Source organism: Sorghum bicolor, chromosome 1 (genome assembly GCF_000003195.3).
Source record: "Sorghum bicolor cultivar BTx623 chromosome 1, Sorghum_bicolor_NCBIv3, whole genome shotgun sequence".
Taxonomy (NCBI): Eukaryota; Viridiplantae; Streptophyta; class Magnoliopsida; order Poales; family Poaceae; genus Sorghum; species Sorghum bicolor.
In genome coordinates, this window is record NC_012870.2 from 1370702 (window position 1) to 1395000 (window position 24299).

At 42.8% G+C, this 24299-nt stretch overlaps 4 protein-coding genes and 1 long non-coding RNA gene across 5 annotated transcripts in view; 2 read left to right on the forward strand and 3 right to left on the reverse strand.

Moving 5' to 3' along the window:
- On the forward strand, positions 1573 to 10492 carry LOC8080158 (ALBINO3-like protein 1, chloroplastic). The gene is made up of 12 exons (XM_021450868.1): positions 1573 to 2051; positions 3704 to 3814; positions 4850 to 4924; positions 5631 to 5691; positions 5895 to 5968; positions 6067 to 6171; positions 6928 to 7035; positions 7838 to 7941; positions 8745 to 8963; positions 9457 to 9601; positions 9682 to 9774; positions 9897 to 10492. Exons 1-12 carry the CDS (start codon positions 1728 to 1730, stop codon positions 9987 to 9989), a joined length of 1512 nt encoding a protein of 503 aa, XP_021306543.1. The 5' UTR covers positions 1573 to 1727; the 3' UTR covers positions 9990 to 10492.
- LOC8060890 lies at positions 10697 to 11394 on the reverse strand. The gene has a single exon (XM_002466065.2). It carries the CDS (start codon positions 11249 to 11251, stop codon positions 10889 to 10891), a length of 363 nt encoding a protein of 120 aa, XP_002466110.1. The 5' UTR covers positions 11252 to 11394; the 3' UTR covers positions 10697 to 10888.
- On the forward strand, positions 13820 to 16914 carry LOC8080159 (GDSL esterase/lipase At3g48460). Its single transcript, XM_002463489.2, has 2 exons — positions 13820 to 14583; positions 16182 to 16914. The coding sequence occupies exons 1-2, from the start codon at positions 13915 to 13917 to the stop codon at positions 16704 to 16706; spliced, it is 1194 nt and encodes a 397-aa protein (XP_002463534.1). The 5' UTR covers positions 13820 to 13914; the 3' UTR covers positions 16707 to 16914.
- Positions 16971 to 21087, reverse strand: LOC8060891 (serine/threonine protein phosphatase 2A 57 kDa regulatory subunit B' theta isoform). Its single transcript, XM_021449431.1, has 4 exons — positions 20765 to 21087; positions 19000 to 20384; positions 17412 to 17793; positions 16971 to 17332 (listed from the first exon to the last, which is right to left on the reverse strand). The coding sequence occupies exons 2-3, from the start codon at positions 20197 to 20199 to the stop codon at positions 17434 to 17436; spliced, it is 1560 nt and encodes a 519-aa protein (XP_021305106.1). The 5' UTR covers positions 20200 to 20384; positions 20765 to 21087; the 3' UTR covers positions 16971 to 17332; positions 17412 to 17433.
- The window catches only part of LOC110431901, a 5145-nt gene continuing 3555 nt past the window's right edge, over positions 22710 to 24299 (reverse strand). Inside the window, exon 4 of the long non-coding RNA XR_002449371.1 lies at positions 22710 to 23151. This is a non-coding gene — a long non-coding RNA (uncharacterized LOC110431901). The remainder of the gene's footprint in view (positions 23152 to 24299) is intronic.

The following is a 24299-nucleotide window of genomic DNA, read 5'->3' on the forward strand; positions in this document are numbered from 1 at the left end:
ATGCTCAGTTGGACCAATGCCACTGGTCGCTTCAGATTACTGTAGAAGGTAATCTTGTGCAAAATCAGCCATCCTTTCCTGTGACCAATATTGCAATAGTTGTATTTATGTTTATGTTCAACGAAAATACATAGGAAATTAGATGCGCATGATAATTATTTATGAAAATGAAATCCTTCCTGTGAGCTGCTTGTTGAACTCAGTTACGTCTGATAATGATCTAACAGGTGAAGTGGCCAGCTCCAGATAAGTAGGAATTGTTGAGGACGGCTTGAATTCAGCAAGCATAAGAGCACGCTGGCCACTTTGCATTGCATCATTAATGGCATTCATGCTTGGTATCTCAATGTTGTCTACCAAGATGGCACCCATTTTACTGTCACTTTTGTCACATCATTAAGGGTAATCAAAGGCTCCTATACGATAGTAAAGGATCATCAATAGCAATGAATAAATAAATACATTATACAACAATTTCTACTCATGTAATTCATTAATTGACAATTTTCAGATGAACAAAGCCTTATAATTGTCTTCACCCTGGATACCATTAATCCAATAAGAGAAGCTGAAATAAGCTCACACAACAGACCAAACCCACCTTATTCTGTTATTCTATTTGCTAATAAGTCACCTTTACTCAAACAGCATTTATCCTCAAATCTCTAGTCAATACACTGAAGAAAAGACCATGCTTTTTTTTTTGGAGAAATAGAAAAGAGCATGGCTGGATCGGTCGCTGGGAGCCTGGGTCCACTCGGCACCATGACGAGCGGCCCAATATCTCAATTCTCATACGGGCTTACAGTCCAATGCATCCATCCATATAGAAGGAAAGGCCCACCTTTTTTTCTCAAAAAAAAAAAGAAAGGCCCACCTTAGGCTGACAGGCTCACCCGTCAACTGCGGGGCCCACGCCCCCGACGCACTCCACCAGAGTACCGGCCCACGTGCGTATCCGCGCCAAGGCACGCGTGAATTGCGTTGCCTTCCGTATCGAAACACTGCTGTTATACTAGGCCTTGGCCTTGTTTAGTTCACCCCGAAATCCAAAAAGTTTTCAAAATTCCCTATCACATCGAATCTTACGACACATGCATGAAGCATTAAATATAGACAAAAATAAAAACTAATCACACAGTTTGACTGTAAATCACGAGACGAATCTTTTGATCTTAGTTAGTCTATGATTGGACAATATTTACCACAAACAAACGAAAGTGCTACAGTTTCGAAAACTTTTCAGTTTTCGGAACTAAACAAGGCCCTTGTTTAGTTCCGAAAAGTAAAAAGTTTTCAGTACTGTAGCACTTTTGTTTGTTTGTGACAAATATTATCTAATCATAGGCTAACTAGGATCAAAAGATTCGTCTCGTGATTTACAGCTAAACTGTGTAATTAGTTTTTATTTTTGTTGATATTTAATGTTTCATACATGTGTCACAAGATTCGATGTGACGGGAAATCTTGAAAATTTTTTGGTTTTCAGGTTGAACTAAACAAGACCCTAGTCTACAGTCCACTCCACGTCTCCACTGCTCGCCTTGCGGCTCCTGCTACAAAATTCGTCGTGCCTCGGTGCCTCCGTGTCGTGTCGTGCCCGTCCCGTGCCGCCCCACTTGCACTTGGACTCGCCACTTGCTCGCTGTTGCCGGGCCGGCCTACCGCCTCCTACCCAGCCTCCGACCACCGCCTCGCCGCCCTCGTGCGTCCCTCGTCCAACTCCAATGGCCGCGCCCTGCCACCTCCACCTCCACCTCCACCTCCCGGGCTGCCCCCAAACCCTAGCCCTGCCCCTGCCCTCGCCGCGGGGCTTCTCCGCTCGGCCCGGCCTCCGCTCCCGCTCCCGCCTCCGCCTCCGCCCGGTCGCCGCGCTCGGCCCCGCCGACGCCGGCGACCTGCTCGGCCGCGTCGAGGCGTTCCTCTACACCGTCGCGGACGCCGCCGTCTCCGCGGCGGATCCCGTCGTGACGGCCGCCGACGGCGGGACCAAGGAGGCCGCCGGGGACTGGCTCTCCGGCATCACCAACTCCATGGAGACCGTGCTCAAGGTGCGTTCTCGGCCGCCGCCGCTTCGCGTGCGGTTCCGTGCCTCGGTTCCAGCTGCAATTGACTCGGGGGGTTTATGCCGCGGTTGCGTGAGTCGCTGCGGCTGCTTCCCCGTGCCGTGTGCGGACGCGTCTCCTCTATTTTGTTTTTCGTTTTTGAATTTTCGTTTTGGGATTTTGGGTAACTGTGACTGTGAGTTGACGGTGACACCCACCCCATTTTTGCGCTCGAAATGCAATGGCACGACGACAGTAGGGGTGTTAGCTGGAATCTACTAAGAACTTGCTTACATTGTGCGTTGCTTGCAGAATCTAGCTAAGGTATTCTTCTGTTGTTGTTGGGAAGGTGCGTTTATGCTTTCTGAACGTGTTCCAAAATATTTAATGTAGCCCTGGTATTCTCTGGACTAGCTTTTCTGAACACCCACTTGAGGCACCGCAATTATTTTCTCAACACCCACTCCAGGCACTGCGATTACCAGTGCTATCGTTTTTTTTAATAAAAATAGTGGGATGTTGTGGAGAGTACCGACCCTAGGCGGTATTTGGTTCAGTTGAAGGGTTGTTGCAGGATTAGACACCTAGGCCGCCAACAACTCCGTGACAGTATGCAAGCTATGCCACTAGGCAACATCTTCACGGATGCCTTATCATTATATTTCCTGGTTCAAATTTTGATTAAATTTTTTGTTTAGCTATGAAGCCAAGGTTTTGCTATTCCAATGGTTGTTCAAACTCCTACCTATATATTTTGCCACGATGATATATTGACATCATTATTTCAATGACTCTGATTTAGACCTGCACTCCTGCAGACAGTGTTGATACTGATATTAGTAATTGCTGCAGTCCTTGAGGCGCTCCAGGGATTTATAAGGACCAACTTGTTTGACTATTCAATAATAATAATAATAAAACTTCCCCTAACATCCATGCTTCAAGCACTTCAGTTGAGATTAAGTTGTCAAGAGTACCGCTAGGCAGGAATATGGACTGAAGGACAAAGATCGATTGTGTTTCTGAGAAAGGAAATGACTGCATGCAACAATTGGTGTTCAGTTAATTGCAACTGTTGCTGATTAATGTGTTTGAAGCACACAATAATTTATGTACTCATGCTTCTTTGATTCTTGAGAACGGAAGTACCATGTTTTGCTGTTGTAATTACCAATAAAAAGATTGTTAGCTATAGAAGATGAAATGTATGCTTTGAACATTAATTTCTATGAAATGTATGCTTTGAACATTAATTTCTCTTACAACATGTTGTGAACTGCTATCCGTATCATATAAAAAGTTTTTTCAAACACTAATCTATTGATGCAACTTTTGTACACTAAAAGTGCATGTACTTTGACTAACTGTTAGTCAATTTGACCTTCAAATCCTAATTAGAGAGTACTTGTAGCTACTGTTTAGAAAGAAGATGAAGAGAGAAGCAGTATTTGTGCCCCATTTTCCTTCGTGTTTGTGCATATGATCATATAACTGTATAAGTGATCCCTCTAGTGGTTATATTATGTACTTATTGATAATTATTATAATATACTTTTTCATTATGTGCATATAGACATATGCTTATTCTCCGTCTGTGCCTTCTTCTGATATTTTTATAGAGTTTGTGTCACACTTTCAACACATTTCCCCATTGGCAGGTTCTGAAAGATGGTCTATCAGCTCTTCATGTTCCTTATTCATATGGCTTTGCAATAATTCTCCTCACTGTTCTTGTTAAGGCAGCTACATTTCCTCTAACAAAGAAGCAGGTGAGTCTCTATGCTATGCTTCTACCGTCAGGATACCCCCCACTCCTGCCAACAAAAAAAAAAGAAAAAAAAAAGAAATTCAACCGCTAGGAGAATCTACAGTCAGGATGTATTGTTATGTAGTTGAATGTAGGTTGCCATAAAGGCTATTCAAAGTTCAATAGTGAAGGGATACTTTTCCCTGGGCATGGTTCCTCTTATTGGTGTAATTCTTCTCAACTGCAGCTCAGCAAAATTTATCGATATTTGATTACAGATGTGCCCTGCATATTTGGCCTTGTGTCAGTATTTTCTTTCTTCTGCTTACACGATTATCTTCAAAGATATCCTAGAAAATGGTGCCTTTCTAGACCTCATTTGATCAAGTAGTTAATGAATGAGTTCATACTTTGTATTGGTTCTTTCTGGCAGAAACTTTAATGCTGGAACTGTGGGTAGAGAAATGTGAAACACATGGTCTTAGGAGATTAATTGTCTGCTCTCTGAGTCAGACAATTAATGAGACTGGGCCTTATATGGATTAAGTTCGGCATTCAAGCATTACCCACTACTGATAAATGATATAAAATTAAAGACATACACTTGCAAGTTCCAACCAGCTGAAATATTCTCCTTTCAAAAACCTATTCTTTCCTTGTTTTTACCTTTCTGAAAATTGTGTACATACCACGAGACTAGGCATTAATTGCCGTCCTTTTACACAAGTGTTTTGGCTGGCAGCAATTACTGGTGGTTTCTTTGAAGGATGCAAAAGAGAATTACTTTAACAAGTTCCGTTTCATTAACATTTGAGTAGGGTATTACATTTATGGTTTCTTAGTATTACATTGTCTTGCAGCACTTGTTTTGAAATGTGAACATTTCATTTTTCCTGCGAAGATCTTTGCAACTGAATTTTTCAATTTTCTGGACATTGCTTAGATGTGCCCTCAAGTTTTGCAGATTTACTGCTTGCTGCTATAAGCAGCGCATGTGCTTTATATCTCCATTTTGAACCCAGTATTGAAAATAGCACGTTATGTTGTTCTTTTATAGGTTGAGTCTGCACTTGCAATGAGGTCACTGCAACCTCAAGTGAAGGCCATTCAAGAACGATATGCTGGTGATCAGGTGATTATATTTTACTTGTTGGCTATGCTCAGTTGTGATTTTTCCACAGTGGCTGCAGCTGTTGCTGCATTGAGCAGTGTCTAGCAGCTGTTGCTGCATTGAGCAGTGTCTAGCAGCTTTAGGTGCTTCTGAGTGGCTGTTGCTGCAGCAGCAGCAATCTCTTCCGACAACAGCCATTGATCTATAAAATAATATATATTGGATCACTGCACATGTTCTTATGTCAGACCACTTCGCATGTTCTTACATTGTATCCTTCAATGTTCAGTGTTCACTGTATGGCAGTAAGGATAAACCTTACAGTCAGTTTGTCACAGTACTTGAAATATTATTTCACTGTAATTTGAGGTTCTTATCAAGTGGAAGGTCTACTTTTCTCGTTTTACTCGGTTGTTCTCCTCACAAAGCTGTTACAATGTTTTTAAGCGTTGTGATTAGATCTTGATGTATTGATAGCTTATCTCAAAGTCCATTATAACATCAATCTAACAGGGGTAATTTTGCCCATGGGGTATAGCAAAGTGCACATTTTCTTCAAGCCCTTTTTAAAATAGACTACTCTATTTACAAAATCTCACCTTTCTTGGAAGGGCTCTCACTTAAGATTTGTCGTAGAGTGCAGTGGTGTTATAAAGTGCATTTTAGACCACAAAAATGGATTTTGGTTACAACTTTGAGTTTGTAAATCATTTATTTGCTCTACCAGGAAAGGATACAACTTGAAACTGCTCGCTTATACAAGTTATCTGGTGTTGACCCACTTGCAGGTTAGCTCTGATTTACCATGCTTGATGTTTTTCCTATCAGTGGATGCTCCTCCATCCTCAATGGATAGCAAGTCTTAATAGAAAGTCTTGTCATTTTGGTTCAGACTTTTACTGTCTATAAGTCTATTGCTACCTTTTCTGTTTTGTATACATCCTTCTGTTAGTTATTCACATGTACTTCCTTTGGCATTTTCCTTCAATAGGATGCTTGCCTACCCTTGTGACAATACCAGTTTGGATTGGTCTATACAGAGCTCTCTCAAATGTAGCTAATGAGGTTGATATGCTGAAACATCTATTCTGTCATTGTCAATTCTTCTTTGTTGAACAGTAAACATTTTCTCTGCCTGATGTGTATGTGTCTTCATTAAAAAGGGACTTCTGACTGAAGGCTTTTTTTGGATACCTTCTTTGGCTGGTCCTACAACAATTGCTGCTCGACAAAATGGCCAGGGAATATCCTGGCTTTTTCCTTTTACTGTAAGCACTGATCATGAATAAGTTGATGTTCCGTACCATAAGATTTGTTACCTTGTACACAGAAACAGAATTATTGGAGCTCCATTGACTTACATATTCAGTTTATATATTTTTAAGTTTGTTTGTACTTAGCAGCATAGTGCAAGTGTGCAGCTAAATTATTGGAGCTCCATTGACTTTGCATGCAGTTTGCATTGATAAGGATCACATTGAATTTTCTGTGATGCTCAATTATTTACCTCCATCGAGATTGATCTGTTCTGCAGTTAAGTTCATGACAACTAAAATTCACTAGTCCAGTTTCAGTTTCCTGCGCACACATTCGTGACACATCATTGCATCCTCTGTTTGAACACTATTGTGTTTTGCATAAATATTGGAAGAATTTACAACAGTTGAGTTTTATTACCCTAGGATGGGCGAATTTTCATCTTGACTAGGGAATTGAGATCTGGTTGATTTGTTCAAATTTGGTTTTATTTGCTGGTGTTGAAGTTAGTAAACTGTGGTTGAACATGATTTTAGTGCCTGTTTGAAATCTGTAGATGCTTTAAAATGTTGACTTCGTAAAGTAAGCACATTTAAGGTTCAGCATTTCTGTTACCCTGGAAATTTCCCTGTTAATGCTGCTTTACGCCTTATGGTGATCTATATAAGTATTTATTTAGATACTGTTTCAAAATGGTGATTGGCACTTCTGGAGAATATGGGGTCTGTTTTATATTTGTGACATCAGTATAATTGCTGATATTGTAGGATGGTCATCCACCTCTTGGCTGGTCAGACACTTTGGCATACCTTGTGTTACCAGTTCTTCTTGTCATTTCACAATACATATCTACTCAAGTAATGCAGCCACCACAGGTTAGTTTTAGCAACTTTTGAACATGTTTATTCACTAAGGTACTATTCTACTTTAGGAACACATGCATCTCGGTCTTCAATATTTGCATGGACATTTTGTTTCTGATTGATTTATATCTATTTGACGTGGTTCTAAAAATTGATTACGTGTATTCGATCACCCACTTTGGAGTGATCCAGCATTGTAACTGTCTTGATCATGTGTCCAAACTAATGAATAATGATTACATGATAAAGAGTAGGAGCAATGTTCCTTAGCCTACCTGCTAATGAATAATCATATAAGATATATGAATTGGCTTAAAGACTTCAGTTCAACCCACATGATTCTTATGTAGATCAGATAGCTTTCTTTTGTCAGTTCGCTTCAAGTCTATGAAGTGTTTGGTAGGAGTGGCATGATGATGGATCGTCCAATCCAATCCTAGCTCTGAATCTGATTATCTGACCTACTTGTTTGGTTTGAGGAGTGGAATTGGTAGATCTGTTAACCACCCACCCACCCTTACAAGTAAATGACTAGTGTAAAGGACATGTGATCCCAGCAAAATTTGTAGAATGACCTATGAACCCATGATAGACACACCTCAAATTGAACACACCATTAGAGATCTGTATTGTAGTCATTTTTCCAAAATTTTCAATTCTCATTATTCAAGGAAAAGAACTAGGGAATTGAGAAAATGTTCAATATTGAGGGCTTACTCTCTTTTTTTATGCCTGACACAAGTATACATCAGTAGCCCAATTTCTTCTATTTTGAAGTCCCTAACATGCTGTTTGGCATGTTATTGTTTTGTAGAGCAATGATCCTAGCCAACAAGGTGCTCAGGCTGTAACAAAGTTCTTACCATTGCTAATTGGTTACTTTGCTCTTTCAGTGCCTTCTGGACTAGGTCTGTATTGGTAAGTGTGTTTTACAAATTGAACTTCTATTTACTTAAATGATCCAGAGTCCCAGTACTGCATACCCTTCTGCTGCGGTGGCATTACTGACTGAGCTGGGTCTGCTATCCCAGCTATGTATGTAAACAAAACTCGAACTCAGGGTCAGGGGAGAAGATGGCCCCTTGGCTTTACCTTATGGGAGGAGAGTACTCATCCCTTTAGAAGAGAGAAGACAGAGGGAGTGAGGGAGAGACTCACATGACCTGTGTGCCGTTGCTACCCCCCCCCCCCCCCCCCACCCCCACCCCAAATGGTTAATGAAAACATCGCCAGTGTTCTGCTGTTGCTTTTGATTTTGTAAGCTTGAGTAAATTATATATTGACTGCTTCCTGAGTCCTGACTATCGATGCAGTTCAACCATTTAATCAGAATCACTCTATTTATTATGATTAGTTGCATGTTTCATTAATACAGTTCCTCCAAATAATCAAAATGTTTATCAGTATTGCCTTTAATAAGTCGGGATATGCTTGACTGCTAAATATTTGTAAAACTTGCTTTGGCTCGAAGGTAGATGTAGCCATTGATTGTCTTATAAACCCATACAACTAAAAGGTTGGTAAACTAGTTTTGTCCAGAATATAGCATGCTCTATAATTGAAAATAAATTCTTCACATTTTTCCTGTTTTAATTATAACTGTTCTAATTTTATATTCACTTATGTGATAAATTTTACCAAATATCGCTTGTTTTCTGTTTTGTTTTCTTGTTATCTTTTATATTTATTTATGGCATGCATAAGTTACCGCTTTCCTGCAGGCTTACAAATAATATCCTCAGTACTGCACAACAAGTGTGGCTTCAAAAACTTGGAGGTGCAAAAAATCCTGTCAAAGAATATATTGACGTACTCTCAAGAGAAGAATCGACTACTGTTCAGAAGAATGAATCTACTGTTCAGATTGAACCTCTCCCTAAACTTAGTAAACCCCAACCCAGCCAAGAGCCGAAACCAAGTGGGCCACAACGTGGTGAAAGGTAATGCCTGTACTATTGCAACACTAAATTCATGGCCAGTGAATTATTGGATCCAGGACCAGGATCCTTGCAACAATGCACACTTGGATAAGTCTGATTGGAATATTATGAAATGAAATCCATTTACTACGGACAGATGCACAATCCAATGTTTGGTGATAATTCTGGGACCCAACGGTTGACTTAAACATAGGGTCAGATGCATGCTGCCACTTATATTTTGGCACTGTAGTGTCATGGGTATTTAATTTATTCTGTGCCACATTTAGCTTGGGGTTGTGCTTATTTACAATTCAAACCTATACTTCTTATTTCTTTTCTAAAATAAGGTCGATGCATCTGACAGGAAGAAAAAAAATGTAAGTTGATAAAAATGATTTTTCCAACTCTGCGTGCCTTTTGTCTTGTGTCCTTGGAAGGATTAATGGATAAGTTAAGTTGTATTGAACCTGAAAGTCTTCAATTGTTTATTCTTCGGCATTTTTGTGTTCAGATTTAGGAAACTAAAGGAGGAAGAATCAAGGAGAAAAGAGGTTCTGGGACAAGCAAAACAATCAGAACAGTCAAGTTCTGAATCTAGCTTCCTAGATGAAACACAAAATTCTGATATGTCTTCTGGAGACAAAAAAGATCAACAGGTAGTCTCTATTTTTGTTACTTGGTATATTGTTTATTTCAGCAGGTGAAGTCCTATTAACTGATGATGAATATTAAACAGGAGTCTCATGAAAATGGACCGATCGTAACTAATAGCAATGGTGGAGTCAACCATAGTAGAAATGAAAAGGCTCAGAATTTATCCTCAGAAAAGGTATCCTGTTGTTTCTGTCAACGTGTCTTCCATTATGAAAACGCAAGAAGGTCGTTCTGACTCCTGAGCATCCATCGAAAGACTAAAAACTCTGTCCCTATTCGGTTGTTTCTGAATTTCAGGAAGCAGCCGACGATCATTCCTCAGTAAGCAAACCTGTCTCACCGGATGCCCGCAAATTAACGGACCAAGAGAATGGAAACGATGCAGTATAGAGAGTGGATGTTAGCGACGCTAGTCGTTCTACTGCTTTTACATGTTCACTGCAAATCAGTGACTGAGGCGTTGCTGCTTCATCGACGCACTGTTCTGAATCCACGGACCACGGACGGAAGGGTATAGCTGTCACCACGCTACAGCTACAGGAGACCCAGGAATCACACGAAGATGCAACAGGAGGCAAAATTGTTTTAAACCAGAAACCACGCTCTAGGACTAGGGCCTTTTTTTTTCCTAGAATTTGTGGCTGTACTGTAGGTTATGTGGAGCATATAGATAGGAGAGGATCCAAACGAGTATTATGTTGTCCAGCTGGGATTGGATGGGATGGATGCAAGGTGGCTGTGATAAATGTACATCTCCCATCCTCGCCTGATTTTGACCGTGCAATTCGCTAATTTACTTTAGGCCGCAGTGTACCTCGTGACAATAAGGACCGAAATTTTTTCGTGACACTGTAGCACTTTGGTTTGTTTATGGTAATTATTGTCCAATTATAGTCTAACTAGACTCAAAAGATTCGTCTCGTAAATTTCGACCAAACTGTGTAATTAATTTTTATTTTTGTTTATATTTAATACTCTATAAATGCGTCTAAAAATTCGATGTGACGAAGAATTTTGAAAAGTTTTTGAATTTTGGGTGGAAGTAAACAAGGCCTAATTTGGGAATGCATGAGCATGATGATATATCTGTCGGAAGATTACGAAGCAACATCACGGCGCTGTCTTGAGAAGCATCTATGAGGTCAAACTTGGTAATGTGAATAAAACTCATATAAACAACCTGGATAGAAATAGCTACACATACGATTAGACGATTAGCTGATGTGTGCTTACAAATATCAAATCGAAGAAAATGGTCACGTAAAACATTGCACGACACGAAATCAATCTCAGAAGAAGGCGAAGGCTCCCACGGCGGCGGCGCAGACGCGCGCCGCAGCCGCCGCGAGTACGGCGGGTGCGTTGCTGACGGCGGCGCCGCCCGCGGTGGCTTCAGCGCCTGGCGGAGCGGGGACCTCTGTCGGCTCGGTCATGGTGGCCCCGTTGGGCGCGCCGACGGGCGCGGCGTCCTCGTCGTCGTCGACGGTGTCGTCGTCGGAGGCTGCCTTGTCGCCGTCGAAGGACCCCAGCGGGGTCTGCGCCACGGGGGTCAGGATGGTGGGCTTGGCGTCCTCGGCGGACGCGACGGCGGCCAGCGCCGCGACGAGCGCGGCAGCGAGGAGGAGGAGCAGCAGCGCCCGGTGCGAGGCCATGGCCGGCGGCACGGACGGAGATCACGCACAATCTTTGTTTTTATTAGGTCTAAATAGAATGAAGCAGCTGCTAGAAGCGGCAACAATGGCGGAAGCGTGTTATATATCCGAGCAGGGAGGGGCGTGAGGGCAGGCGTCCGACGACTCCGACGGGAGAAATTGGCGGGAGACGAAGGAGCGCGGGGTTGGCGTGTCCGTTTCACTCCAACGGTGGCCACGCGTTGGGACACTGGCCACGCGGGTCTCACGGAGGTCGCCCATTTTGGGTGGGGCCCTGGTCAAACACGTGAATTTTACAGTGTATCTCAACTTTCGCGGTGCAAATATTTACCACTCGTAGCTGTTCGGAACATGATATGTGTATATATATATATATATATATATATATATATATATATATATATATATATATATATATATATATATATATATGAGTGTGTTTGGTTCGTTTTCTATATAATCTTAGCTTGCAAAACTAAGTTAGGCTAGCTTTAGCTTGTTCTAACTAGGCCAATTCGTGTTGTTTGGTTGTGTACATTATACTAGCCTGGTTAGCATTTGGGTGTATTTGGTTGTCTATCTTGTTTTGCATAGAATTACCTTTTCTCTCTTCTGGTAAGGTTACCGGCTCTCACATATTTTATCGAACACCACCACAGCTGACTAGTCACCACCGGTGAAGAGGACTAGTAGCGAAAGAGAACGAGAGTGAAGACCAAGAAGTGACGGGAATTAATCATGAAGCCTGGTATTTCTACTTGGGCCGCCCTGGCTATACGGCAGGCCCGATAGAGCCTAGCTCCAAGGACTGGCCAGACAACCAAACACCCCAAATCTGACTCATTCAAGTAAAAAACCAGATTTGGAGGGCCAACCAAACCTACTCTATGTGATTTCGTTCATTATGTATGTCACTGCTCGAGTAACTATCAATAGTACTTTCTTAATACACCATTTGATGTGCATAAGAATATATGCATATCAAGATAGACTCTGTCCTAATGTGCACATATCCTAACGTACATCCAATTGTGCACATTAGGAAGGCACGTGGCCCTACGGATTTTACTTTCATGTGCTGAAAACACATGAGAGGTGGGTACAAGTACACCACACATAAAGGTGCAGATGCAAGCAAGATTAATAATATAGCCGGCTGTTAGCTGTAAAGTTCTTTGCAACTCTTAGCCCACTTATATACTCGGTCCACTTGTCTCTCTTATAAAGTTTTTTTTCTTATACCTTATAACATGTTTCTCTTCTCTCTTCTCCATCTTAGGCCTTGTTTAGTTCACCTCAAAATCCAAAAACTTTTTAAAATTCTTCATCACATCAAATCTTGCGGCACATGCATAGAGTATTAAATGTAGATAAAAAATAACTAATTGCACAGTTTATCTGTAATTTGAGAGACGAATCTTTTTAGCCTAGTTAGTCTATGGTTGAACAGGAATTACCAAATATAAACGAAAGTGCTACAGTGTCAAAATCCAAAACCTTTTTAGATCTAAGGCCTTAATAAGCTTTTTCGCTTGTCTGAAAAATCATAACTAAAAGTACTATTTACTAATTTGCCTAGTAGATTTAGGTGATAAGCTCAAACAAACAGACGACGCATTTAAAAAGTTCTCAGACGCTGAACTTTACAAGTCTTTCAGAATTTAAACTCTCATGTTTAATTTGATCTTCCCTCCAATGTTGGGCCTACCCTTAGCCCACCGTCACCTATGATGTCCCAATTTTGGAGGCAGCATCAGGCCCACATGAGGAGGAACTTTATTTCGAGAAGCTGGTGAATTGGTGATGTGCTGACCTGACAGGCGCATCTGCATCTCATGGTCATGGCTACGTACCGCGCGGGCTGCCTGCCTGCTCGTCGGGCCTCCGTGAAATAACCACTGCACGGTGTCACCGGATGATCCATCGAATCCACTCAAGTGCTAGTGCTACACTGCTGCCGTATCACGCTAACAAACATCTCCAATTTAGTTCAACTTAAAAACCAAACAAAAAAATTTCAAGATTTCTCGTTACATCAAATTTTGCGACACATGCATGAACAACGGGAGTGGGTGCCGCTCAACTGTGGAGGGGACCGGATGGGACGCCGCCGGCCATCGTCATCGGCACTACGCGGGATCGATGAGGTCGGTGGTTGCCGGCCGGCGGCCGCGATGCTCGTCCTCGCCGGCCCTGCAATGAATTGCCACGGCCGGCGAGCGCAGTTGGCGGTGGTGCACGCGCGTACGTGCGTCTGTGGACTGCATTGGTGGTGCACCCACTGCACCTAACTTTGTGCCCACGGAATCAATGCGTCCATCGTAGTCGTGCCATGCCATGCCTCCAACGCCACGCAGGCATGCCATGCCATGCCAGCGCATTGCTGCACTGTCCATGGAGAGTGCAGGGTTGGAGTACGTACAGTACACCGTATATTCTACTATGTACTAAAAAAACTCACAGCTCTTAAAAAAAACCTCGCCAGCCATACAACCATTCCATTTTTTTTTCTCACAGCTCTTCGTCCAGCTCAGCTAGTATAAAGACAAGCGCTCAGAGTAAGCTAGTGAGCACACCGCAAGTAGCTAGCTAGCTAGCTAGTAGCTACTCGGAGTGACAAACAAAGCTTGTCGCTAACGCGCGCCGCAGCGTGGTGCGTGGGCATGGCGACCACCACGACGGCCAACCGCCTCGGCCTCCTCCTCCTCTTCGCCGTCGTGGCGACGACGGCAGCTCCGGCCGTGGCCGCGGGCCCTGCAGCAGCAGCAGCCGCTACGCCGCCGTCGCCGTTGTTCCGGAGGGTGTACGCGTTCGGCGACTCGTTCACGGACACGGGGAACACGCACTCGACGACGGGGCCCTACTCGTTCGGCTACGTGTCCAGCCCGCCCTACGGCGCCACCTTCTTCCACCGCTCCACCAACCGCTACTCCGACGGCCGCCTCGTCGTCGACTTCCTCGCCGAGACGCTGGCGCTGCCGACCTACCTCCCGCCCTACCTTGTTACCTCCAACTCCTCCGGCAACACCACCGCCGTCGGCGTCAACTTCGCGGTGGCCGGCGCCACGGCCATCGAGCACGACTTCTTCGCCCGGAACAACCTCAGCATCGACGTCACGCCGCAGTCCATCATGACGCAGCTGGACTGGTTCGACGCGCACCTCCGCTCCGCCTCCGCCGGGACCGGCGAGAGGACCGCCGTCGCCGACGCGCTCTTCTGGGTGGGCGAGATCGGCGCCAACGACTACGCCTACACCGTCATCGCCCGCGACACCATCCCTCCCAAGCTCGTCCGCACCATGGCCGTCCAGAGGGTCACCGCCTTCGTCGAGGTATGCACGCACTGTACTGTACGACGTCGCCATCGTCGTCGCCGTACACCTTGCTGTAGCTATCTCGGCCGCCGCGCCGCCATTAGTGCTAATAATCGCATGCCCTAATAACTTAACTTACTAAGATACTACAACAGTAGTCGATCCGTGTGTACTCGATGGAGAGATGGAGTAGTTGTTGAGATTTGCATCTGGTTGGTATCGACATTAACGCCTGATCCCCATCTTGCGCTATCCATGGCGTCAGAGAGCATTTGATGATGATTTGGTTGCACAGGCCGGCCGGTCGCCGGTGCATTAACTCTGCTTACTTGCCCAAATACCTTTCTTCACATATATGAAATATTAATTAGACTAAAAAAATAACTAATTACACAAATTATGACTACTTTGTGCGATGAATCTTTTTAAGCCTAGTACTACATGATTTAACAATAAAGTGCTATAGTAACATATGTGCTAATGACGGATTAGTTAGACTTAATAAATTTGTCTCGTGGATTATTGATGAATTCTCTAATTTTAGCACTGGGCCTTTAGCAGCCTGTTTGGATCACCATGCCTAGCTGTCTGTCATCTCCTCTTCATAACAACACTACTTGCTACATGGAGTAATTAAGCTCAGATCAGCAAGAACCTAAGCCCTAGGGCCTGTTTGATCACTTTGATTAGTTAGTTGTTAGTCCAACTATAAAGTTTAGGCTACTAAATTTTAGCTGGGTGTTGTTTCTATACAATAGACTACGGAGGGGAAACTAACCACTGGTTGGTTTGGTTTTCAATTTCAGTATTAAGAATTTGCAAATTATCGGCCAAATTGCGCTGAAATTCTTTAGGGACTTCAACAAAAAGTATCTCTTGCTTGGCTCCTTGCACACACGGGAGATAGATCTCTTGCTGTCTGTACCACAGTCCTGTCTTCCTTCTTGTATTGCACTTGGCCACACTTGACCACTTGTAGTTGTAGTACAGAATTGCCAATTTTAGGTAGGTTTATGCTAATCCAACTACTTAGTCCTTGCACTGATGCTAAGCATAATAGTGAGACCATTAGCTGAACTTCCCCTTTTAACAAACTAGGTTTCTTTTTTGGAACCAGAAGAACTGCGTAATCCAAAAAAGAAAAGAAAAGGACCTAGCTAAGGTTGATTTGTATACGTACTACCATAGATGGGAGCTATGGCCAAGATGCATGTGCTCTGAGGTTTCTGCATCTATCCAACCGTCAGTACTGTAGTAGTAGACTGCAGTAACTGTACTGACGCAGTACTGAATGGATTTGATGAGGCTCTGAGGTTTCTGCATCTATATATCCAACCGTCAGTACATGCCTGCTGTTACTGCGCTGTCCCTTCTTCGTCCTCCTGCCACTGCCATGCAGTACCCGTCCACTGGAATTCTAGATCCAAGCAGTAGCCGGCCATGGACCATGGCTAAGCAACTCTGATGAACGAGTATGGTCTGCATTTCAATCTCACTGCAAAGCAACTGCATGAATCGGCCTGTGGATTTGATCATACTATGAAATATCAATGCTTTATGTATCTATATTTATAATCTATCTTTGGGTTTGCAAAAAAAAAAAAACAAAATGGCAGGGGCTGCTACAGAGAGGCGCCAAGTACGTGATCGTGCAGGGGCTGCCGCTGACGGGGTGCCTGCCGCTGGCCATGACGCTGGCGCGCGCCGACGACCGCGACGCCGTGGGCTGCGCCGCCTCCGTCAACCGCCAGAGCTACGTGCACAACCGCCGCCTCCTGGCGGGCCTCCGCGAGCTCCGGCGGCGGCACCCGGGCGCCGTCGTCGCCTACGCCGACTACTACGCCGCGCACCTCGCCGTGATGCGGGCGCCCGCCCGGTACGGCTTCAGCGAGCCCTTCCGGACGTGCTGCGGCTCCGGCGGCGGCGCCTACAACTTCGACCTCTTCGCCACCTGCGGCTCGCCGCAGGTCACCACCGCCTGCGCGCGCCCGGCAGAGTACGTCAACTGGGACGGCGTCCACATGACGGAGGCCATGTACAAGGCCGTCGCCGGCATGTTCTTCGACGAACATGGCGGCGAGGCCTACTGCCGCCCCGCGTTCAAGGATCTGCTGGCCATGAAAGCCCAGGGCAAGCCGTGATCACCGTCGACACCCACGAGAATGAGAAAGCACGTTCCAATAAGGAAGCGCACCATATGTAGTTCTATGATCAATGTTGCGTGCTTTTAGCTAGGATCATCAGTAGAACTGCAATTCTATCGTGAAGATTTCATGTCATCTTCATCTTGAACCGTTGACATTTATCAGGCATTTATAATTGAAGCCATAACATGATGATGAACCTAAAGGATATAATTTCTAATGATGAGTAATGCATGCATGGTTCATGCAATGATGCTATACTTGCGCATATGAATTACATCTTCACAGAAAATTGTACTTCCATTCACAACAATTTCAGACTCAAGAACAACAACATGACTCATTTTCAGACTCTAAACTAGGGTTCTATCCACCGACTACCGCCAAGCCAATTTTGTCTCTGAAACAGATACCCATGGGAAGATTGCAGGACCAGCAGGTGAAAACAATTAAATCATAGCCAACTCCTGACGATGCTAAATATAATGATACAGGATCAAGAAAATGATGCTACTGTGCCTAACCCAGCTGGCTTCTCAGATCATATCATATCGTTTCTCAATTTGCCCACCTTAATATACCTCGTATATACAACTCAATCCTGTACAATGTTTCATGAACACCTAGAAATTTGAGAGATTCATCTGTTAGAAAACACTCGCCCAAACTTGGAAACTAACAAAGAGAAGCGCGTTTGTTTACCAGATGAACAATTTTGATTTTGCTACACAGCTGAAGATTGACGGGACAAGGGTCGAGAGACGAGAACTGCTGCACCGCTTGTCGCTTTCGCTGACGCAATCTCCTCAAGGCGCTTCCATGTGGCTTCTTGCTTCAACTTAACCTCCTTCTCTTTCGCTTTCTCTTCCTCGTATTTCCGCAGACACTCGGTGAATAGTCCAGGATCATGGTCAGAGAACAGTTTTCGAACATTTAGAGTAAGGCTTTGCACAGCTTGGTTCCAGTGCCCACTGGTATTTTTCTCCAGTGCAGGAAAGATGATAGGTAGTATAACCCTACTATTTTGTTTGATCAGACTCTCGATATGGTCGTTGTTCCACAAAAATAATGCCCGCTCGGCCACCTGAACAGGAATACATGCTATCAGTTACTATTCATCAATTAATTATATTTTCTGTATCTGCAATATCAATAGGCCTTAATAAAATAAGCAGTCTCACATGTCTCATGGTCCAAAACACAACTGTGGATTTGAAATGTAATGAAAGATCGCCCTCACAATATTTTGTTCCAAAACTCCACAGTATTTTTGTGCATAGATCAGATAAAGACAACAATTGTGGACAAATAGTTACTGTACAGAATGTAGAATAACAAATAAAATATTTCATTTTTCTCTTATAAACCACTGTAACAGGGCATGTCTACTACAATTCAGGGAAGATATGTAACAGAACTGAAACTCTACATTATGGTAAATTCGTTGCTGCTCTTCAAGTCTAAAGAGACCATTAATCAACAAGATAGGACATCCCAGGACTCTGAACTCTACAGTCTATTTGTAAATGACATAAGATGCAAAAATAGCTCTAAAGTACATTTCACCATGCGTAATTCGTTGTAACAGTCAATTAACGTAAATGAATTTCAAGAAATGAGAAAGAAAGAAACTACATTAGATGAGACATAATGGACAGAAAATCTATGGTCCTCGAGCACTTCAGTTTAATAAGTAATGGCCCATTTTAATGCATCCAAAGTTAGCAGTGGCAATTCATTGGTGTCCTACATGACTTTAATGGTCAGCAGGTAATTAGTGCTTGCCTACTCTAAGCTGTACAAAAGGAGACATTTTTGTTTTACTTTCCTTTGATATGGTTACCAGAATTTCGTTTTCAATTAAAATTTTCCCTTAAGTGACTAAAACTAAATCCAAACAAGGAATTCATACTTAGTTCTGGCTGTTCACTCAACGAAAATCATTTCCGAAGAGCTACAAGCTCCAGAGAAATCCTTATAAGCTATTTGGAATTCCCTTGACCCTTGGCATCCCAAGTCATTGGCATTGTGTTTACAATCAAGTCACCACCAACAGCCAAAAGCTACCCAAACACTCAAACTACTGCACAAGGTGGCCTTTAAGCAGCAACTGACATGCGTTGAACAGAAACAGAATAAACAAGAAGAGATTATCATTGTGCAGGCCATGCCTTCTATAAATTCCGAAAAGACAGGGACCAAAGAAAATTACATAACAGAAGATTTGATAAATAAGGAACACAAATGGATATGCTTTTCATGAAGGAAGCAACACTTTGGTGAACATTACCTGAAAGTGTGAGCTATTCAGGCACCGCGCAATCTGGCGGAAGAGAGGGACCATGCACTTCTGAAACTCTGCAGGTTGCGTAGCTTCCAATATCTCTTCCAACTCCCCCAGAAATAACGCCTCTTTGGAGCTATTAGTGATGGGCCAATATTTTAACAGGCCTCTGATAACTGTATCTGCAAGTTTGCAATCCTTTTCGACAAACTGGGTGATGCAGTAAGACAGTTGCTGATGATACATCGCAATGCACTTTGGCTTGTGAAGTGGGATTAAAGCCCGAACGAGGAACAATTTATGCTCTTCCTTAAGTGGCAATGCAAACCCATTGATGATACTTCCCAAAATCTCCAATAGCTCTGCGATTCCATTGTGTTTTTCAGTTTCATAGATAAACTGATAGAAAATGTTGTTAATGGCTTTCCGAATATAGGGCCGATGAACCATGAACTTTCCATAGACACGATGAAGTATCATCTTGAGGTACTCTCTCTCCCTAGGGTCCTCTGAATCAAAGAGGTCGAGTAGCCTCAGAACAAATGAGTGATCAATGTATCGTTTAGCCAACTTGGCGTCGGTCTCTTGAGACTGAATGAATCTCAAGAACAACTCATAAACAATCTGCAGGTGTGGCCATGCAGGGTCCATGACAGGCTCCTCCTCATCCAGATCAAAGCCATCCACTTTGTTCTCTCTGGGAGGGGTACTCAGTGTCCTGAATAGGTTTGCAGAAACCATTTTTGTGATCTCTTGCATGCTTGCCTCAGAAAATTTCCCAGTGGCCGAAGCAATATAGTCAACAAGCTCCACCAAAGTTTGCCTCTTTATCTCCTTCTCCTTGATGTTCTTTGTTGGATCGGTGAAGTCAAATTGGATGCAGCACAAGTTCAGCTTCTTGATGAACAAGCTCTGTTTCTCTGTGTTGGGCACATCCTTAAAGCTCGGTAACGACAGAAATGCTGATGTGGCTGAATCACCATTCACGTGTGCCCTCACGTTTGCATTGCCGACATGCATGCCACTCCCATAACTGAGCCCAAAGCTGGAGATAACCGGTGGATGACTACTCGAGTTGGCGGCCCTGTCTCCAGCTCTTGGACCCAATGATGGATGCGACACTGAGGGGCTGGACCGGCCAATAGGATCCTTATCTCCGGATTTGGATGGCTTCTTGGGGAGCCGGCCAAGGAACTGCTTTATCATGTTATCACCCAGAATAGCAACGCCCCCCAACACAAACTTCAAAGAGCTTTGGAAACGACAGTTGTCAGCTTCCTAATAGCAGAGACAGTAGCCTACTAGTGAACAGTAAACCCTAGTGCATTGCTATATTAAGGGAATTCCACTCGAAAGTCTGATTTCTGGTGAGCAAATCAAGCCGCTTCAACCTGCAATATTCAAGCTGACAAATCAAAATAATAATAATACTAGAAAAAAGAAATTCGCATCGCCAAAAGAAAAAAAAAAGAAAGAAAGAAAGAAATGAGCTGCCCCTAAGACCACACAGGAATGGATCAATCGAACCCAAAATTCTAGAAAATAAACCGCAACCGCATCTTAGTTCGATTAATCTCGCGCGCTGAAGAATAGGAACAGCCTAATTGAATCAGCTCAGATTCACATGGCACCACGCAGCAAACAAATCCGCGAGTAACAAAATGGAGATGGTGTCAAAGATTCGGATTCTACTGCCCACAGTCAAAGCAACGAAATGGTCACCCGGTACAAAATGAACAGCTAGAACAAAGGCGATCAGGAGGTTCCCTACCGATAAACGAAGAAGTCAATCCAAAGGCGAATGGATCTCCACCCGCACGCCGGCTCAGCGCCAGTGGATGGTGACGAGGAGCCAGGCAGAAAGAGGAGGCTATGACCTGTCAGGATAGACGCCCCCGGAAGCGCGCGAGAAGGCTTCCGTGGGAGGCGAGGAAGGGCGGCTGGCTTGGTGCGTGCCGTCGCCGGCGGCGAGGTCGCTGATGGTGTGGCGCAGGCAGCGAACGCGGCGGCGGTGGAAGAGGCCGAGGCACAGCAACAGAGAGAGAGAGAGAGAGGAGAGGAAAGTTCCACCTGCTCACCTCAGCTTGGCGGAATCCCGGTTTTGCCCCTGGATCCCGGCTGGCTAAAGTGTAGTAGTTGGTGGCTTTTGTTGTCATGAACAATTAAACAAAGCTTGATACCTCACTTTATTACACTATCACGATTGTTGAACAAAACCAGGCTTAGAAAAAGGCATTTTCAATTCATGGCTCATTTTGTTAGTGTTTTAGGTTTAGAGAAAACTTGACATGATAGCATTACATGCGATCTGATATATGCATATAGTTCAATTGTATAAACGGAGAATATTGGCAAACTTTTTGGAAAAAGAACATAGTTAGGGATATTTTCTATAAAAAAAAATAAAAGATATGCATCCATAATGCATATGTAGATGTAACTGTTATTCTAGAGATGCAAACTCGTTCCGTAAAAAATCATACCAATCAAACTAACAAAATTCATCCGCATATACGCTGAAAACAAATTTGCGAATCTTGTCCTCTAATGCACATATACATCTAAAAATTGTTATTTTTGCATGGATTTTTCTATATTAAGTTTATATCTTGCAGTAATGTGTATACATGGACACACTATGTATATTCATCATCCTAAAAAGTTTGGAAACATGTAGATAAATTTTTCTATGAGGTTTTTACGGTTCCATGTGTAATAAGTAGATGGTTCACTTATGTCCCTTAATGAGTTGCTAGTATATGTTTGACCACTAGCTTTTGTAGAGTACTGTCCTAATTTCAAAATAAATCAACTTCTACCTGTAAGCAAAAGTTAATTTGTTCTGTGACGGAAGAAGTATATGCTTAAAGTCCTTGAAAATTATGAGATTTTGCAGATATTTTGAGTAAAATTCTATACATATATTTTGAATGTTTCCAAAGTAAATACTCAAAGGTTGTTGATGTCTACATATAGTTTTTAATATCATATGAAGTTTGATAAACTACATGTTTTTTTATACAATCTCAACCGATAAGCTTAGTTAGTTGGTGCCGTATATATGGTGTATTCGCTGCGACTTTATGGATATGTTGGTATCATTGTAAGCCTAATTAAGCTTTTGTGAAAAACAATGATTTTTCAAGAGCTGGTAGGACTGAGGAAGCTAAGATTCGTAGTTAGCTGTGCGTTTGTTAGCAAGCATGCATCGTAGTGGTAGGTATGGCAACATTGCGTTATAAAAAGTATACTCTTAATTTCTAGCTAACACGACCATGCATACAACTTCTTTATTTGGTTATCGAAATATACACTTCTATTTGACTATTTTGACTTGTTCTCTCTAGAAGTGTTGTGAGAAAAATGAATATATTCTTTGGTTTTTGCACCATAAAATGGTTAAAAATTGGTATTTTAAAAGAAAGTGGTTAAGTATTATATACTATAAGACGGATGGTGTATTTATATTTCTTTCTGTCTTTTTTCTTCATTAATTAATATATATATATATAGGAGTATTTATGTGTAAATAAAAAATAAACGAAGGAAGAAATTTGTCATGGAAATTTTTTTCTATTATTAAGTTATATGGAGTTTGTTGGTGGGGTATATTATTATTATATATTCTGCTTTTAATTTAGTTTTTGTTACTAAAGAATTCCGTATTGGGGCAGTTGGCTGGTTGGACGCGGTGCGCTGGAAGATTCTCTCGCTTGCCGCTGGGTACGTCATTAACTAGCTTAACCCATCTCACGCGTTAATCTACCTGTTAAATATCGAGATCGTCATCGAATCAGATACTCTATATATTACAATAATAATGTCATTGCCCTGCTTTGCTAAAATTTAGCTTATGCTACTACTAATTTATTGTAAGAGAAAACATGTCGAAGAACAAGGTATACTGCTTTTTCTACCTGTGGCTTCGATATCTCTATGCATCTTATACCAGATAATAACGAGTTTTTTTTATTTTTCTTCTCAGAAAAAAACTAGTAGAAACCAATAAAATAATTATTTTTAACTTCACCGTTATAGCAATTAAGAAGAGCCATGGCAGATGGACTGCAGGTAGGAAGGAGATAGGAGGTTGCAGGATGTGGAGTGTGGACGTCAGCGACTTGCATTGCAGGAAGGAGAAATGCCACTTCAGCCAGCCTGCAGAATTCAGAAACACGGAAGGAAAGCAATGTTGAGCAGGCCAAAATTGATATATGGGCAAAAAAAAGAAGCCCACAGATGGCATGAAATTCAACCCGACAAGCTCCACAATCTTCCTATCCGACCCAACTGAGGCAGTTTCACTTTTTTTTTTTTGAAAACCAGTCTCACATTTTCCTTTCCATGTTCAAGGAAGCGGGTTCTTTTGTCTTTTTATTAAGAAGAAGTTGTTAACTGCATGCTGCATGCATGCGCGCCCACAAAATGAATTGGGTCCCAGAACATATCCAAGAGTTCCACAAAAAGCCTCTCCCAATTCTTTAATTTTTGGTAAGATTAAAAAAATACATCTTCAACAACTCTCAATCCTCACCTAATCTTTTGGCACATTGAAAAAATTACCTCCCACACGGAAATAAATGTGCATAGTCCTTGTCATGTGTATCCACACCCCACATATGCCCACCTCCCTCCTTCCTTGAAACCCTCACCACTGGGCTTGTTGTGCGGGATCAGTGAGGAACATCGCCACCACTAGAGCAGAGATCACGCGTGGAGGCGGTGAGGCTTGTTGTGTGGGATCGGCAAGGTATCACGTTGAGTGTGCCCCTTGCCAATCCCGCATAGCAAGCCCAAGGGCAAAGAGCTCGAGGAAGGAGCGAGGTGGGCATGCATGGGGCATGGATACGTGCAGACGCACGTCCATTTATATGTGTGTGGAGTCATTTTTTCAAGTGTTAAAAGTTAGAAGGTGGGACCAAGAGTTGTTGGATATGTTAATTTTGCCAAATATTAAAGGTTTGAGAATTTTTTTGAGAACTCTTGGAGATCTGATAATAATATTGTTGCTTTTCGCTAATCGGACTTGACGTTAAACATAGAAAGAAACCATCTTTTCCTCACTTCCTGCAAACAGAAACATACGTTGAGAGAGGAAGGACCGAAGGAGCCATGCGTCAATAGCTAAGTTGGTTTTGTTTGGTATTTTTACCAAATTCTCCTTCTTTCCCTTTTGGTCCGGAAAAAAAGAAAAATCATGTTCATGAAAAGACAAAGACTCAGACATAAGAATAGGAAAATATAAACGGTAACCGTGTTGATCTCTTAGCTGGACGAAAATTTAGAGGTAGCAGAAATTTTGTCTC

Excerpts from the sequence above, each read along its gene's own strand:
- LOC8080159 (XM_002463489.2), top strand. The coding sequence starts at position 13,915 with ATGGCGACCACCACGACGGCCAACCGCCTCGGCCTCCTCCTCCTCTTC. Across the intron at positions 14,584-16,181 it reads GGGTCACCGCCTTCGTCGAG|GGGCTGCTACAGAGAGGCGC; the intron begins GTATGCACGCAC and ends ACAAAATGGCAG.
- LOC8060891 (XM_021449431.1), bottom strand. The coding sequence starts at position 20,199 with ATGATAAAGCAGTTCCTTGGCCGGCTCCCCAAGAAGCCATCCAAATCC. Across the intron at positions 17,794-18,999 it reads TGAATAGCTCACACTTTCAG|GTGGCCGAGCGGGCATTATT; the intron begins GTAATGTTCACC and ends ATTCCTGTTCAG.
- LOC8060890 (XM_002466065.2), bottom strand. The coding sequence starts at position 11,251 with ATGGCCTCGCACCGGGCGCTGCTGCTCCTCCTCCTCGCTGCCGCGCTC.
- LOC8080158 (XM_021450868.1), top strand. The coding sequence starts at position 1,728 with ATGGCCGCGCCCTGCCACCTCCACCTCCACCTCCACCTCCCGGGCTGC. Across the intron at positions 3,815-4,849 it reads TTCCTCTAACAAAGAAGCAG|GTTGAGTCTGCACTTGCAAT; the intron begins GTGAGTCTCTAT and ends GTTCTTTTATAG. Across the intron at positions 7,942-8,744 it reads TCTGGACTAGGTCTGTATTG|GCTTACAAATAATATCCTCA; the intron begins GTAAGTGTGTTT and ends GCTTTCCTGCAG.